Below are 19,011 nucleotides of genomic sequence, written 5' to 3'. Positions count from 1 at the left end.
TACTAACAGCAATTGAGATTCAGAATGCAACGGTCACGATTTCGCCGGAATATACGTTCCGTCTAAAAACGCGGTCGTTCCGCGGATAAATGAAGAGGTACGCGAGTTTCCAAAAGAGCAAAAAGACACAGCCACGATCGGGTTCCTTTGATTTACGAACGTAATCGGCCGTGGTCGATTAATAAATCCCGAGTTCTTCTCAGTTCGCCGGCTATTAATGGTGATTAATTATCATTGAGGGGGGAGGGGCGTGTAATTGAGTACGTTATGGTACGCACCTGCTAGTCATTGCTCTACGCGGGGCCATCGTTCACGTCACGAATGTAAGACACGTAGAACGAGGACACCGTCCGCAAGAACCGAATGGACGAAGAAAAGCACCGCCGAGCCTCACTGGAATTTGTAAAAACGCGAGCTGACTACTTCGTTAAAGGAGTCTTGCGAGAGTGAACTCGCCTTCAGGAATCATAGCGAACGATGAATCGACGAACAGCTTCCGGTGATCGTTTCTAGAAATATTGGATTGTCAAGGATCTATGGCAGCAGCTATTTCGTTTGTTTTAACTGATTCAGGTAGCTGTATTGCTAGTAATGCGGTCATAAATTGAGGAAGCAAACGTGGACGATGATGTTCGCTATGGGTGGTTCTTATTATACTTCGTTGGTTAATTAAAATCTCCTTTGGTACAATGAAGACTCGATAATTGCGTATTTTGAAGTTACAGTTTAACAGCGGAATGGGTTTTTTTTTTATTTGGTAGACTATTTACAATCAATTCTCATAGAAAATTATAAGTAAATTATTTTGGCGTGGTACTGTAACTTGCATTACAAGAGTTTATAGTATGTTTGATTCTAGTTGAATCTAATGCTTCAATCTAAAGGGTATTGTCTTTTTAGTCTGGGGATCTGATCGAGTAGTTGGGTAACTAATGGGTTTGGTGGTTGTTAACTCTCATAAGTGGAATAGGTAACAATGTATTTTATTGCAGCAGAAGTGAGAAACAATTTCCAAAATTAGAGTGTAAAGTCCACTGGTGATCGACTACGAAATCGACACGTGTAACCTGTATGAAATCGCAAGCACAGTAATATCGTCGCTTCTTCGAAATAGGAAAACCAATCTACAGAATTCGAGCAAAGATAGGAGAAGCGGTGAGTGAGTATTTTGAAACGATTCTGAAACATACTGATGGAAGTAAGGTGTATTGGTGACTATAGGTCCATTTTTCAAGAAGAAAAATTCACATCGCCCAAAATAGTGACACCAATTCACACAAATCTATTTGCTCACAATAAACGCTATCAAACAACACCACACTAGAGTCTCTCCCATCAGAACACATTCTCCCCCGAAAAGAATCCTAACCACAAAGGCTGGTACTTTATTCACGGATCACCAACGTCGTGCCAACAATTGCAAAGTCTGTGACTAAAGATTCAATATCCAACCCTCTGACGACAATCAGGAAAATCGAGAGGGGTGAGGGCTGTGGAGGGCAAGAGAGCATAGTGCTCAGAGTCGCGCGTGACGTCTCAACTTTCGTCGAACCGGAACCCACGGCGGTATTTGTTTGCCATTTATGCCCATTTAGAGCGGAACCCAGGGCGCGCGCCAACGGCCCCCCTTCGTTCACGGCCTCGATAACGACGAGAAACGTTTCTTTGGGAAACGTTGTTCCGTCCTCGCGAGCAAAGGCCGCTACACAAGTCGTTTCCCGTATTTCCATCGGGCCCACCAATGGCGATACGACGTTATTGATTCATTGGGACGGTACTGGACCCCCTCGTCGCTTTTCACGAATTCGCTTAGGTCGACAGGAATTCGCCACGCTTTTTCGACACGGCCTCTTATTCCGGCCTACCTTCGAAGCTCTGGTATCTCGAGAACAACAGCCTGCTCTCTTTCTTCCTCGTTTCTTACTTCGTTCGTTTTTCGATGGTAGGTCGCAAAAACGATTTCGTTGCTTCCAATACAGTTTTGAAGAAGGAATTTCGTTGGTCCAGTGGACAGATGTGTTCGATGAATTCATATGGTTGATGGAAGAGTTATAAATTACAGTCAACCTATTGTCGAGAAAAAAAAGCATCTCGGTTTCCGGCGGAGCAAATATTTTCATCCCTCGAGACTATGTGCTTCTCAAAGGAGTATTCCACGATTTTTAGGATAGTTCCCGCTTTTTCTTTGATCCTGATCTTGATCGTAATTGTGGCGATTGAGAGCAGATCGATTGGCAAAGTTTACATTAAGGTGTCAAGGGGACGAATCTTCCTTTTGTTCTGAAATTTGTTCCTCGAAACAGACGAAGAAGATTTAGGAAAAAGACTTTGGAATGAAGTAAGCATTCATATTTGAGCCACTTTAATGATCAGCATGGAAGAATTTTTTTTTTATTATTATTATTTAATTTGTACTTTACAGATTGTCTGGTTGGACATTCGGTAAATTTTTCTAACTGTATTGCTAATTAACATGTGGATGGCTACCCCCAGGTGGATACCATCTTTGAATTTGTCTATTTTATTTCTTTAGTGAGGTCAGTGGGGTGTTTTCTCTTTAGTTTTCTTTTGTTCATGGAAGAATATGTGATTAGTATTTTTTTATTATTATTATTATTTAATTTGTACTTTATAATTTGTCCAGCTGGACATTGGATAAATTTTTCTAGCTGTGATTAGTAATTAATTTCTCAGAAAGCAAACAATCGATCCGATCTTAGTCTGAATTTGAAATTACAAATGAAAGAAGCAGTTTCACTACCACATTTCCGTCTACCCTAGTACTCGAACATGTGTTTTTAGCTTTGTCTAGTGTTTCAGCTCACAAATATTTCAGCATCTTTCGAATTCCGACTGCAGTGTAGAGTTACACTTACGTTGTCTGTTTTTTTTTTTTTTTTTCACCCTAAGAGTGTGAAAAAGAGATCCCGTGGTTTAAGCGGGCAGAAGTTCGACAAAGAAGAAAGATCGTGCGTGGAATAAATTGCGTTTATTGTGGCCTACTTCCGCCATGTGCCCAACACACGCTTTCCGTGTAAATGGAAAAGTGATTTTTCACGAACTACGTAAACAGACGTCGTGGAATCCTGTGACAGCCGCACGGAATTCCGCAAACGACACTGTCGGGAAGCTATTTGACCAGTTCGGGCGCAGTCAACGACAAAATTTATGTGGACATCTCGAGGACAAACGTCCATGTCGTTTAAACAACCGCTCATCTTACTCTGGATTTGAACTTTCTCTTTTCCGCCAAATACATGGTAGCAAAGTGTGGGAGAAGATGACAGTGAAACTTGAATACTGTGCTTCACATTTTGTTAACGATGATATTCTTTGTACAGTGAATGAAGGAACTTCAAAGGAACTTGGAAGCAACTAACAAAGACTATTCAAAGTTAGAAATGCGTCCTAATACAACAGGAAGCTTAAATGTCTCAGCTTGGAATTGGAAATTTTCAAACTTCAGAATCTCGAAATTTGGAAAATTTGCAAACTGAAAAATTAAAAACTTATAATACGAAATCTTCGCTCTTCAACTTGAACCCGAAAAGAAGTTCTACTTTTGTTCCAAGGATTTGAAATATTTGATTTCACGAACGATTTTACAATGCATCAGAAACACTAATAAATATTCTGAAAAATTGTAAATTCTTCTAAAACCGACCGAAGAAATAACTCAGGCACAAATACTTTCGAAACGCGTTTATTTCTCGGCAAACGCCATGAATCCATCGTCGAGTCGATTTTAAGAGGGTGTCAATGTCTGGTCTCCGCAGGGGGAAACAAGGACATTATTCGCGGTCTGCCAAACTTCGCTCGGGATCACCCGCTTTGGCCCCTATAAAACGGTGCAAACGGCAGTCGTTACATCGTGTTTGTAAAGTTTATAGGAGATCGTGTGAGCTAGTATGTTGGACACACCCACGCCACTCCCACTCGGCGTGAGTCCGTGCCTTCCTTCCATGGATCCACCGTCCTCTTTGCAACCCTTCTGCATCTCTCGCTTCTACATCCTCCGTAAGACTTTTTATAGCAAAATTACATCAAATACCAAAACCAAACAACTACATATACTTTAACAATATCTATCGAACAGTAACATTCATTTGACAGTAACAGCCATATAGATCCAAGAAGAACAAGAAGGATTAATTACGCAAGAGGACATCGAACTAAGGAACATTGACTAATAAATAATAAATAATTGACTAATAAATAAACTACGAATATTATAAGAAAGAAAAAAACCAAGGTATATAATGGTAACAGAAGTAGGTTTTATGGATCGTTCATCTTCCATGTTTCGATTAAAAATAATGGCTATTATGTGGTCAAAAAATTGAATAGCCCAGTGATTCATCAGTTAAGCTACACTGAAACCTACCGTAGTTAAACAAGGGAGTGACCGCCATTATCACAGTTGGTATTTATGGATGTTTGTATAAAGACGTGTTGCTACGAGACAAACCACGGTCGTATTCAAATTAACGCCATAAACCGCAACTCGTGCTTTCCGTTCTGTCTCTTCTATACTCTCTATTCTACGGGGAGCTAGTAGTTTAAAGAGCGCATAAAATATTGATCACGACCAATTAACTTCCAGGCAGAAGTCAAAAGTCCGAAGAACGAGAAGAAAAGAGGAGACGGTCCAAAGAGACATTCAGGCATTCTGACTTTCCTTTGTCCGTTGCCATAAACTTTTGGAAAGTACACACCTGGAATTCACTTTCGACCGTTTAGCTTACGATCCCCTCGTAAACGCTGTCGAAACTGATGTTCCAAGATCCTGAACCTCGTTCTTCGAGCCGTCCAATTATTTACGACGTCCCCATCTCGACTATTTTTATTATTTGCTCAGAAAATATTATCATCGGCAATAAATTGCTGGTGAGATAATAATGCGTCGCGATCAACAGATGTAATCCTTCCTCTTGATCAGATAAAAATCAGATAAAAAAGAGAAAAAAAGGAGGAAGTTGGGAAAGGATAAAGTTAAATGGAATATTTGTACACGTTGTCAACGCGACACGTGTATGACATTAATGAAAGAACGTTAAAAAACGAATTCTCTGGTCGGAACCAAACGGACGTTCCGAGTTATTGAGAAACTCCCAAGTATGTAAAAATTTGTTTTTCTCAGCAAGAATATTTTGTAGCTTTATTTCCTTCGAATTTTCATATGGTACGAGTTTTCTGTTGTTTGAGCGAGACAAATCGATCGTTTAATAGTACTGAAAATTTGTTACTTGTTATATAATAGTCTATTAACTATTATTCATTATGGGAACAATGAAAGAAGAGTAAAATATCGAGAAGGACATCGCCAGGAAATACAGAAGTGATACCTGTGCTCTTTCTTTAACACGCCTAGCCACCGAATTTACGATCAAACAAAAAGCTCGCGGCAATAAAGGTGACAAAATATTTCCACCGGAAAATATTTACGACTTGCCATATTTCAAGGCAGCTCCGGCACGAGTGGGATCGCCGTGCCAAAGATTTCTGCGAGGAAAGCGGCCAGTCATTGTTCCCGCTCGCCGAATCGACTATTTATTGGCATTCGCGAGGCTGAAGTACGTAAATCTTATGGACGAGCTGCCGCGAGGAGACGGGGCCAACCTCGAACCTCGTAATTTGTTCTACATTGTCGTTTTTACTAACACGATCTCGCGTCCAATGCATCTTCGCAACGCGGACAACACTGCGGTAAAAATGGACCAGTTCTGGTAGCACAAAGCTCTGTTTCTTAAAAAAAGCCAGTTCCACGTCTTATCGTTTTATAACGTGATATGAAAATCCATGTAAACAATAAGAAAGAACGAGAAAGAATTATTTATTCGCAACATTTTCCCTTAATCATATTTCTAAAATAACTCCAAAATTTATCTAATTTATTCCCACGATCTTTTCCTAAAATCAATCTCGCAAATTACTCTTCTCGAGCAACGCTGAAACGATAATAATTTATCTCAATAGTAAGAAGTAATAAAGAAATATATTTATTTAAAAATTTTTCCCTAGGATTCCCAATTCCCTAGAAACTCTACGTTCCACGACATCACACGAAACACCCTGCACAACCCTCTTCTTTATACCAATATCTCATCGTAACAACAAAACCCAGAAACACCGACTCGTCTTCAACTACAGTGCTGATGTCACGAACGACAAAGTATGGAGACGTCTGGCACATTATGTTCTCGCAAGAATCATAAAGGGTTGATTTTACTGGCGCATCGCGTTCTCCCTTCGTCGTAGAATTCCTCCTCTCTTCGGCGATGCAGCGTTAACGTTAGAGAGATAAAAAAAGAGACAGACGATGATGTCACCATTTTTGCCTTGAACTTGGCCGCGGAATTCAGGATTAGAGGTGCATCGCTGTGTAATTCTTTAATTGCATCGGCTAATTGGCTATGAGTGGCGCCACGGTGCCACGGGACATCGGCGATGACAATTATTCCGCGATCCAACGACCCGCCTGTAAATTGCTCCGGCATTTTTATCGTTCGTTTAATCGGCCGTTTCCCCGGTTCCTTGTCCAGCCGCGTTTCTTGCGTCCCTGTGCACGCGTGACGATCGCCAGGGACCGCTCTAACGACGTGTAATTTATTATTTTGCTGGACGGCACGAATTTGCTAATTGAGATTAAGCCGACTCTGTCGGTTTCTCAGATCACGATCGATGGCTTCCCTCGTGGATCGAATACGAGGAACCTTTGCTATTGAACTTGGTTCACTGACTGGTGTCGAGTATATTATATACATGTAATACTTATAATATATATTACAAATTATTTTACTGTTGGTTATTTAACATATCGACGAACGAGGGAAACAAAGTTCTTCAACAACTGCAAAATTCTAGAAAATTAGGCTACATCGTTGGAAGATGAATCGTTCCAAAAATCCATCATAAACGTAGCATGATACAATGCAAAAATACGATGAGCGACCAATAAGTGTTACGTATGTCTTACAAAACGGATGTTTAACAATGAAAGACATGTTAAGTTAAAACATGTTAGAAGTAACGGTTGAACAATCTAGTAAACGACAATGACATTCAAAATTCTACGTTGCACGTTAGTTTGATATATTGGCATTACTAACGTCGAACGTTACAAACTCGAACAAGTGCGATAAATTTTAGTAATCGATGACTTCTCAAACGTATCACTCGATCCGAATAACTACTTTCACATTCTATTTCTTTACCCTGAGCAACTAATTCAAATCGCATTAGAAATACATCACGGAGATGTTATACGCGAAGAAACACAGCCTTTCCACGCCGATACTTTCTTAATCCTAACTAATACTCTTTCTCTGAAATAGGCTCGCTCTCTCGTAGACACAGTGACGAGCGCAGTCGCCTAACTTTCGCCGGTGTCTGACAGAAGATCATCCGTAGAATATTCATAATGACAAACCGTCCAAGCCTCTCGCGAGCGATCGGTTCAGGGCCGTGGCCAATGTTATAAATGCATTCGAAGAAGAGAGCGAGAGAGAGAAGAGGTAGGACGAGTCGAGGGATCTATCGATAGCCGATATCCTCTGTGTTTCGTAGACGCGACCGCCTCGGCAAGATCGATTTGTGTCGAGGCAGTTCGAGAACGCGAGATGGATGGGCCAGAGCACGAAATCTATTAGTCATCACCCACACGATACCCATCGTCTTTCTCTCTTCTTCAGTCGGTTCTATCCTGTCTGCTCGATGGTGCAGACAGGTATGTCCGATCGGTGCTTATTGTGGCCAACCAATCGCGACTCGAGTTTCTGTGCACCGTGGAACGTTAATGCGTTCATGAAAGTAACTATCTCGGAACGACACGAAAGAATTATTTAAGAGATGAATGAATTTTGTTGGAACGTTTGTTTGAGTTTAGACGATCGGTCAAGTTGTAGACGATTGTGTTGTACACGATTCGATTAAATCTTTTCCCTTTTCGTATAATCTATATTTGTTTAGATCCTGTTACGAGGTAACAATAAACGAATATTTTGCTTCTGATTACAATTGATATAATTGGAATAATTGCGATTATAATAATTGTAAGATACAAGACGGTAGATCTTAGATGACTGTTGAATTGGAAACGTAATTTCTCTCATCCCAAAGATTATTTCTGTAAAATAATCAAGATATAATATTATTGGGATCTGTCTCGTGTAAATCATCGATGCAGAAGAAATCGTTCGAAACGAGCTAGTTAGTCGGCTAGATTACGTCGGATGTCCCGGAAGGAGCGAGGAACGCGCGAGAGGGGCACGACTCTCTCGTCGGAGTTGCTCACTTCCCGCCACTCGGGAGCACTTCAAGTCCATTCACTCAATTCATTTTCATCTCCGTATTCGTCGACCACCCTTCTCTCTTCTCTCTGTTCTCTCATTAGCGGCCTTTCCGGTGTCCCCGAGCCTCCGATCGCGATGAGACTCTTCCTAAGAAAATTAGCCCTCGTTTCCGACCTCCACTAAGGGGAAGAGAATCGTAAAAATTTGATTATCCCTTAATCAACATTGCGAACGTGTCACGAAGACGAATCCAGATTTTGGATACACTTGAGGATGAAACGAAGTGGAAACTAATAGAAGCAATGAAGAAGGGATGATACAGTAGAGTCTGAGTGGTGTTATTTCGAGAAAGGGTTAATGGAACGTTGTTGTGTAAACGAGGAAAGATCATGGACAATTCGTATTGTTCCCATATTGCTGCGTCCTCTTCGCAATAGGACGTAGGCTTAATGCTCCTAGCTGATTGAGTGTACTCTTCTTTGTTGTACTAATCGACTCAATATCTGGCATTCTTCATTCGCCAGACACAAAGGATTAACAATGATACGGGATGGCGAATGACCGACTGGACGTTTATTAAAAATCATCCAGCCATTGTGCACGCTGCTCAAGGAAATTGCCGCGATTATGACCCATGGTATTCGTGTCACAGTAGCAAACTTGAGATAAATACCTACTCAAATTTTTCTGAAGACTCAGTACTCTATGTTTGTTCCGTGTCTATGTTTGTACTGTGTCTCTATTTGGAAGAAAAAATTAACCAAGCAATGTGTGTGTGGTTTATCATAATGTTCATAAATACATTGACTGTTTTTAATTTCGTAAAATTTAAATGAGAGGAATAAATGTTGATGAGATATCGATGAAGAAGATATTGAAGGGAATCCTGTGAATTCTTTTCACGACGTTGAAAGGAAAATTCGACGGTGTATGGATTGAGAAAACATTTCAAACGAAATGTTCATAACTTAGAACATCGAACACAGGGAAAGAGACATATGTCATCAGGTGTAATTAAGTCGATTACAAAGAAGGACATCTCGGTTCGATGAGATCGTGGCAGAAAGAAGGTCGAAGAAACAGCGCGGCTATCTTGCATCTTCGAGCGTAATGAGCGTTCGGTTACAAGATCAGCTTCGTTGTCTCCGCGAGAGATCTCGACGAGGAGAGCCGGCGACGACAGAGGCGGTACACGAGCTGAATCTACGTGACCAAGATGTCGAAAATGAGCATTGGGCGTGGCGAACGGCGATGAGTTACGACTCACCCTTTGTCTCAACCTGCTCTCTCCTGGTAATTACGATCATTTCCATTTTTCCCTGTGTTTCACTGGTTCGGTCAAGACCACAGGTCCCTCGACGGGGTGCCCGCCTTCTTCTCCACCCCTCTGAGACACTCGACTGACGTCTATGATTTTCTGAGTTACGTATGCAAATGCAGGTTTTGGTTTAACCTTAACGAATATACACCACTGACCATAAATGTTATACTAAAATACTCCTTGATGTTTGACAGACCAATTTTAAGACAAATGAATTGCTTTCTGCTGTTTCTATTTTCTAGTTGTTTTACGGTAAACAGACTTTTATGTATTTATTGGAAATTTAAAGTTGCAACAAATGCAACATAGGAAATAGTTTGACATTTTTTCATCTTTCGATATTTGTTAAAATACTTGAAGCTAGCTTACTTAGTACCTCTTAAAGGTATACACTTTGTTGCAAAATACCGACGAAATATATTTAATCGAACGAAGAAAAACAAGAAGAAGAATAGATAGGAAATTTTAATTAAGCAGGACAGTGTAGGGAATCAATGAAATACGTGTAATATTCTATTATTTATCCAGTTCCCCTGCAATGTCCCATGAGACACGTTATTATAGTGGTTTCATAAGGATGATCTAATCGGAAGATCTTCGAGGATCGTCTAGTAAACGTTACGATGTGCTGAGGGGGAAGAGGATGGAAAAGGAGAAAACAAAATATGACAAGGGAAAACGTATACCTACACCTACACATTGGGTCCATGGCGAAGGGTCAAGGGATAGCCGAGGGAAGTTGCATCTGCTGCTCACTGGGGGGTGGACGATCATTTTTTAGGGGTAAGACCGCTATCGTGGGGGTAAGTCGCCTAACGAATCGTTTTTGTTCGCGGCCCGGACAAACATCGACACACAAATAAAACTAAAACGGACAACAGACGCCGCGACGAGTCCCACCCCTCGCATTTACCTCGTATTGTGCGGCGCTGTATTTTCATCAGAAACACCGTAGTTACTAATGTATTTATTAATCGATCGATCGCTTCGGCTAATAGAAATTTATTGCTTCTACGCCCGCCAATTATCCGATTGTCCGTCGTTGTCTCCTGTTCGTTCGTTAAGGGGCGTCGTCAAATATTTTTACCAAGAAAAATTGGAAAATTATTGAATTCGAGAAATGGGAGTGACTATGACACGAGCACGAAATTGATTGTTACACGATGACTATTATCCGATGTTTAATATCTCGACAGGAATTTAACTTCGTATCGTGCAACATTGATGCAAAGTGAAATAAATTTCTTTTTAATCGATCGTCTTCGCAAGCATACGAATTTGCATAAAGGACCGGACGTTCCCAATATTTCTAAACTTTTCCAAATTTCCCAACCTGTCCTAAATTTTATAAAGCGTAATTTCGTGTGTCTTCCCTTAGATTTGAACGATTCGATTCTTTGTGGACCGATAGGCGTCGTAAACCGTCGTCGACGACTAGTGACACGCGAAAGAGAAAAACGAAAGGAAAGATCGCGTTCGCGAAAGAGCGTAGCTGTAAATTCTCTCGTAAAATTATGCCGCGCGACGCGGCCAACTATAAATATTAATGCTTCCCAAAAACGGTTTTCCTCTTCGCCTTCTTTTTTTTTCCACCTTCTCGTTCTGTCTCGTTCCCTGTCCCGGCATTCTCGAGGACGCGGACCGTAAATCAAGCCGCTAGAAGGAGGTTGTCAGCGAAAAATACGGCGGATAAAGGCTGCTGGGGGTAAGAGTTTGTTTTAGATGCCAGAATCCCTTTCGCCTCTCGAGAAACATTGCTCTAGCCGGCGACAACTTCCTTCGAACGTTGTGCCCCTCTATGGGGGCTCTTCGCCATTTCGTTTCCCTCTTCGTTACGATTTTTCACGAAATTCTGCCAGTCGATTCTTCTGAAACGACTGGTACCTCGGAACCTCTAACGTTAAACTATATTTCGCAATCCTGTGTTCTTTCACACGGTTTTATTCCAACAAAATGGTTCAAATTTTACTAATAGCGATCAATCAGAAGCGTGCAATAGATAACAGAAGAGTAGAAACTTCAAAAATTGCCCCCAGAAGGCGGAGAAATCGTTGACAAATGTTTCCTCCCAGGACCATTTTCTTTTCTGTTCCTGGAAAATGAAAGGAAATATTTCATTGTTCCTGACGTTGGGCGCTCGCAGACTGGTCGTTCGGATTCCCTCCATCTTCACGGTTATTCAGCTAGGAATGACTAGCACGGTCTGTGCGGATGGGAGCAGAGAGAAATAAATAAATTTTATTATCATATTCCAAGTATTTTTCATTTTCATAGGGGCCAGGTTTGGTAAACTGTTCGACTGGTCACCAGCCAGTTCCCTAATATTTTTTTCGGCGATCCTTCTCTGAGATTACCTATCGAACCATATCTGCTCTTGCATCGCTCGTAGAAATCTTATCTTTCAGTCACTTCGAGCCGCCCACGACTTTGTCATCCCTTGCGCCGGAATTCCGCTTTGATCCCGACTGCTATCGTGTTCCAAACATGTCCTAGTTACATGTTTCTCATAATTGCGTGTCGTTTCTTCGCTTTGCTTCGTTTCGTGGTGCGATACATCTCGCAGCTAAGTTAATGCAACAGTTCTATTTTTAGTAATTTATTGTTAGAACCATAGAACTTGTGGCTTTCGATAGGGAAATTCGTTTACGAAGCGACGAAACTTAGAAAAAATAAATAAAGGGATTGCAACCGAAGTTAGTACTTAGATTTGTTGGTGTCTACAGGTGCTACAATTCCTTTTAAAGTTACTTAAGCTTAACGGAACGTTGAATGCATATTTTATAATATGTAACACTCCGTACAACTTTCGCTACTTTTCCAGTGATTTTTACTACTTTTCCAGTAATTCATCGTTACATAAATACTTAGATTATACATAGACCATTGCTCTGATCATCAGGTGTACATTAAAACCCTGTTACTAAGAAATACAAAGAAAAATTCGAGACATAATTTTCTTATAGAAATTACAAAGGGTCGCACAAAATGACATAGAAATATTAGTAAACGAATACTATTTAAAAATTCACAATTTACACGTCTTCCAGGGAATCTAAAAATTTCAAAAATAATGTTATCCTATCGTTAGGAAATTTATTTCTGTAGAAAATTTTTTAAAAAGGAACTTATCGAGATAGATACAATATCCGTGACATGAACTTTTCACCATTTTGCGCCTGAAACATTACAAGTCACCAAAAGAGAAGGAATGTAAAGAAGTTGCTACGTTAAGGAACAGGACAGACTATTGTGACGGACCGACAGAGATCGTCATGTCTCTAATGACTTCGAGACAATATCTAACAGTCGGATCGGTTTTTCTTTCCTTTCTTGTTCTTCCATCTATCTGCGGCATCTACAAGCTTTTGCGTGTCGGTTCTCTTTGATCTTGATTTGGGAAAATGTCATTCCGCTACGATTCTAACAAAACTTTATTGGCGCATAAATCACGCGATCGTTTTTAATGATGCGTATTTTCGCGCAGAAACACCATGGGTACTCGTGTTTTCACGTATTCACACATCGAGGATGTTAGGTTGATCAGATTTCTCCTAAACTTGTTTTACCTGTTCCACATGGCGAGAATTCTTTTTGTGTTGTTCGATTTGGAAGAGTCGATTGAAAAATAAAAAGAAAAAGATTATTGGTAATTGCTGGAACATAATGAAGAAATAATTAAAAGTATTTTAGAATAAATCTCGAAAGTAAAAATCGGAGTATAAATAATGAATCATTTGCAGCCAAATTAAGGATCATATATTTTATTAATAAATAAGGAGTCAAGGGGTCGTAAAGGGAGGATAATAATAAATTATACTTCAAGAACTAAACCTTTCTACGTGAAACAATCACCGTGATATTAAAAACTATATTGTGCCAATTTTATTGAAGAAATATGATGGTATCTGGGGGTAGCCATTCACATTTTATTTTATTAAAATTAATTAAGCTAGAAAAATGTACCGAATGTCCAGCTGAACAAACTGTAAAGTACAAATTAAATAATAAGAGAATATACATATATGCAATGAGAAACGAAGAACATAGGGAAAATGAAGAAATGAACTCGGCAACTTTTCATCCGCACCAGCCATGACGCCAGCCAGGATCGCTGCGTTCCGCTCACGATCTCGCAATTAACGATTAATTAAATGTAATGACTACACCGTGAGCGTGACTGATGAACGAACGAAACAATGTCTGGCCTTGTTGATGGCCCTCGCGAATGAACGAACGATCGCGTAGGTGCGTACGTCGTGTTCGCGTTTCGCGACCCTGTAACCGCACTCCCGTGATGAAAGTTCTATCGTGGGCCCTTAGATTGATGGTTCGTTCACGAATGTACTCGGCAATGCGAATCGTTGAGTTACATCCGCGTGTGATCGTTAATAATCCCCGTGGAATCATTTGGCTCTTGAAAAATCGAAAGAAATTCGTCCATCTTTTAACTATCACAGAAAAATATTTTATTCCATGCGAACCTATACTTATACATACGATATTTATAGAAATTTAGAATATTCAATCTATTAGTTAAAAAAGATACTATACAACCGAAATGCAGAACGAAAGGGAAATTAGAAGAAAATTTGTAAATCTTCTAACGTTTATAGAGTAATATTTTATTTTATGTAACGCCATATCCAATTTGTAAATTAAGAGAATCTGTTTCTTAAAGATAAAGCGTTTTAAACGATTCCAATAATGAAACGAATGACGTCATCCGGCATAAATGATACGCTTCGTTCGTGACTTCTAATAAAAATGATCTCTGAACTGGGTCCAGAATGCACGGACCAAGTTACTCGTGTTCGTGGCGCACTCCGATCGTCCGGTAACACAAGAGGATCGATGTGTGCGCCGGAGGAACGGGTCGTGCTGTTAGTAAGCGACAGAAGGTGGATGGAAAGCATCATTCAGATGTACCTCCTAAGTGCACGAAGGAGCCACGAGTCTGGCTTTATGATAGTTATTAATATCAAATAGTCAGCCACCGTGCCCATTATGGACATAATGGGACGCCATTTTTTGCCGCGACAATGAGGCACCCCGTTAAACACTCGATGTGTTTGCATTATTCACGCGGATGATTAAGCTCCGTTAATATATCCAATGGCAGTGAACGCCATGAAACAAGAAGATACGTGGAACGCGAAACAGAACTGATTTTTATCGAATAAGGATTTTCAAATTATTAGAAGATATTTAAGAGCAAGTATTTTTGACTTCTATATTCTGCCTTTACTTCTACAATAATTTCTAAGTTGGAATAACTGTAATCAAAAAATTGTTGGTTTTCAATCCGACTAATTTTTATTGCCCGGGTCCGAGTTTTCTCTGTTATTCAAAACCATACTACGTTTGTTGAGGCACATGCCATAAATAATCTGACAAACAAAACTTAACAGTTTTGTATTATGGAAACAGGTAGTAGAGGATCATCAATGGTAATAAACGTAAGACTATTCGTATTGTCCCTGAAACAATGCTGAAACTATTCGTTAACTTACTTTCTAGTTCGATTGTTTTTAGCGAACAGAAGTGGCACCAATAGAGGGATAAGCTGAAGAGAATGTTATTGTTTCTAATTTGTGGACTTTATGAAAGAACGAACATAAAACCAGTACTTGATTATAGAATGGTTAATTTATCACAAATTAAGTGATTTCCATTCGATGTCTTATATTATGTCAGCTATTAAAACGGGACATTAACTGTTTGAAAATTCGAAAGCTTTTCTTGTAGCAGTTCTTAGAAATAGTACAGATTTATTACCTTATCATAAATACGTATAGTCGATAGACTTTATATGCTAATTCTGATTAGCATTACTAGTTTTGGCGACTTAGAAACTTGCTGCCAATCAGGATCTTCAATCCTGACATTAAATAGGTAGTTGTATGTAATACTAGTTCCTAAATAATACTTATATCCAAACTATCCAATTTTTTGATGTATCTATATTTAATTCTATAGTTTTATAGTTTCTATATTCTATATATTCTATAGTCCTCTCGAATTTTATTATGATTAAGTACCTATCGACCATTTTCAACGGAGAACTTCATCATACTTGATTTTTCCCATTTTACCAAATCGACTCGCTTGGAAAGAGATATTAAGGAAGGAGAATGTCGGGGAAAACAGAAAGAATGTGAAGACTGGCTGAAAGAATTTCGACGCTGAAATATCGAAGTATTTAATTATAAGGCTCGAACACGCGAGCTTCCGCGTTTCAACTCACGAGGATATTACGCGATACCCGGAAGCGCGAAGAAAAGCTGGAAACACCGGTGCGTCTGGTGTAATTAATCGACGTTGCAAGTAAGTAAAGTCGGTTAATTGGATAAACGAACGAAGGAGGATGGAGCGTCGCGCGATTACGCGTGCATACAATTTTCGAGATGGAGGTTAAACGTTGAACGAGAAGATTTCCTCCTCGTCTCTCCGTGATAATTTATAAACGAGTGGTTCGCGTGACTCGTCGCCTTCCTGGCCGGCTTGATATTTTTCCACTAATCATGCAGATACGCAAACTCGTACGAATGCGCGTCTCGCTCCGCAATTAGAATCGAGCTTCGCTTCTGCCCTTCGAGGGTAAGAAAACTGGCTGAATTACCGATCGAGTAGACATATGACAAGGTTTGGAAAATATTGTGATACTCGTTAACAAACAGCTTAAAAAAGAAGCAATAGGGTTACAAATTATGCTTGCCAAGTAGTCAATTCCAGACCGTCTGTGTCGTAATCTAAAGATTAAGATTATATTACTAAGGATTGAGGGTATTTTACTAAAAGATCTGTTTAAGAATCATGACACTCGCAAATACTAGAAAATTCACAAAATATTTTCCATCCAAGTCATCTTTCATAGTCAGAGACCTCCTCTCAAACAACAAGTGCATCGCGATCGAAATAAACGAAATTGGAGTAAGGGATTAATTAATCGTGTATTTCGAAACTACGAAACTGCAAATACTGAAAAATCAACAAAATGAAAATCTCTAACAACCACTCTCTTGAAACTCCCACGTCCAATTCCTGAAACTCCGTCCAAGATCGCAAGACTCCCAGGGACCTGGCAATATCCGCAACCATTCGAAAAACCTCTAAAACGTGTTCTACGCGGAAGATCATCGAGCGTCGAGGTCGCGACGTCCCTGATGTCATCCTCCCACGATAGGCGTGCTCACGAAGGCGGAGTTCCGACATGCGCTTTGCAGTGTTTCCCGCCCATGGAAACCGGCTGGTTCGGTGAGAGGCCAAAGTGAAGCAGCAGGCCTCCAATTGCCAGTGATGCGATCGTCGCCAATGGAACGCTGGTATCCACCAGAGAACGTCCACCACTGGCGGAGCTTGTGCTTGCATCCACCGTGTACCGGATGGCCTTCAGTGGGGGTAGGGGGTGTTTCCAACGAGCAGGCACCCGAGGATACACGAACTGTACCGTTTCCATGTGGCGAAGCGAGAACGAAGCCAAAGAGAAAGAGAGAGAGCACCGGTAAACAGGAAGATGAAGAGAGAAGAAGGAAAAGAGTGGACCTGGAGAGAGGGCAAGTTCGTAAACGCCGAAATCGGCCGAGCTGTTCCTCGGCGGGAGCCGAATGCTGACTCTCAGTCCCGCTGTGAACGCAGCAAGGAACGCAACGGATGTTTTACCCTCTATGTTTGGATGCATTTTGAAGACGTACTCGCGAATCGTGTTAGTCAGCGTTACTGTGTATTCGTCCCTCCTCGGTAATAATCTAAAGATGCATGAACATACGTTCGGTGTTGGTCGAAGAACGACTTCGACGTGAGTGAAACGGAGCAAGACTGTTACACGAGTAAACTCGTGTTTGTTTCCGAAAACGCACGAGACGGAACCGTCACACGAAGTTTGCCGAGTGTTCGCACGGTCGCGATTACAAAGCGCGGAAGAGGGAGAACGTGTACAAAGACTTCGGAACTGACATAATTGGCAATTAATTGCCGTGAATCAGTCAAGCGACGAAGATTTAGCAAATAGAAACATACGGATGCAGAAAAAGTAGAAACAGTGAACTGAAGTGTAGTTACATAGACAGTGTACTTTACAGTGATTTCCAAGTGTGTATTTTAAAGTAATAAACCTATCCCTGGAGGAACGTTTCGAGACGCGATTTCATCCACCAGAGACGAGAAGTTGACGGAGAGGCATGACCTGGTATCTGAACTGATCGACTCCGCAACTACAACCAACCGTCTCGTCCATCACGATGATGAACGCTTTCCTGGATGGCGTGTCGTCGCACCCACACCACCTGGCCAATCTGGGCATCAAGCTATCTCCCAGCGGTGGTGATGCCACGGACGCTGGTACAGGTGTGCAGCCGGCACCAGGTGAAGCTCCGTCTCAGCAACACCATCACTTTCACCCCCAAGGCTATCCCCCTCACCATCCCCATCCGGCATCGCACATGGCACCGCACATGGGACATCACATGAGCCACCATCCTGGATACGCGGCTCGTGATTTTCTCCTCCGCCGCGAGCACGAATTCAACGCGACCGCGAATCCAACTACACCGGAAAGTGGTCTAGGATTGTTCACACCGTTACATCACGATGGGACAGCCGCAACAATGCAGCAATTTCCTCATCATCCGAGCCAACATCCCCTGGCAGCGAGTCACTATCCAGCACATTATCCCCAAGATTCAAGACTACCGCCTCATCATCAATATTTAAGTGCTCCTCATCTGACTCCCACGTCTATCCATCATCAACAACATCCAGCCGTCAGCCATCCGAGCCACCATCCTCACGGTGCCTTTCTAAGGTATATGAGAAGCAACGGAAGCGGCGGTGGCGGAACCAGTGGGGTTGCAGGCGGCCAACGGCAAGAAATGTCTTGCATGTGGGTAGATCAGGATGCGCCCGGACCCGGAAGGAAGTTGTGCGGTAAACTCTTCAACTCCCTCCACGATATCGTGACGCACCTCACGGTAGAACACGTGGGCGGTCCCGAGTGCACGACGCACGCGTGCTTCTGGCAGGGATGTTCGCGTAACGGCAGGGCGTTCAAGGCAAAGTACAAACTTGTTAACCACATAAGGGTGCACACTGGCGAGAAACCCTTCCCTTGCCCGTTTCCCGGTTGCGGAAAGGTCTTTGCCAGGTCTGAAAATCTCAAAATTCATAAAAGGACGCACACTGGTAAGTAATGTAAATATTATATACCTCCTTAGGACTGTATTGTTCGATAGGCACCAGTTCATATTTCACAAGTACGTTGCAATACTTCAGATATTTCAAAGTACCTGCAATTCCTTAAAGAAGCTTAAGAAGTTGTCATCATCCGATACAAATCAACCGCAATACCAACTCTCCCGTAACATCCTGAAATTCCACCGAAGCTACATGATCGTAGAAAATCAA

At 41.3% G+C, this 19,011-nt stretch overlaps 1 protein-coding gene and 1 long non-coding RNA gene across 2 annotated transcripts in view; one reads left to right on the top strand and one right to left on the bottom strand.

Annotated features, from left to right (window-relative positions):
• LOC132909216 (uncharacterized) overlaps nt 1-19,011 on the bottom strand; it is a 149,534-nt gene that overhangs the window by 53,597 nt on the left and 76,926 nt on the right. The gene's annotated exons all lie outside the window — the stretch shown is intronic.
• The window catches only part of LOC132909189 (zinc finger protein ZIC 4-like), a 36,434-nt gene continuing 35,184 nt past the window's right edge, over nt 17,762-19,011 (top strand). Inside the window, exon 1 of the mRNA XM_060963859.1 lies at nt 17,762-18,789. Coding sequence (XP_060819842.1) covers nt 17,850-18,789 — 940 coding nt within the window. The 5' untranslated portion in view covers nt 17,762-17,849. The remainder of the gene's footprint in view (nt 18,790-19,011) is intronic.

This window comes from Bombus pascuorum, chromosome 7 (assembly GCF_905332965.1).
Source record: "Bombus pascuorum chromosome 7, iyBomPasc1.1, whole genome shotgun sequence".
Classification (NCBI taxonomy): Eukaryota; Metazoa; Arthropoda; class Insecta; order Hymenoptera; family Apidae; genus Bombus; species Bombus pascuorum.
This window is presented reverse-complemented; position numbering and strand designations above follow the sequence as displayed.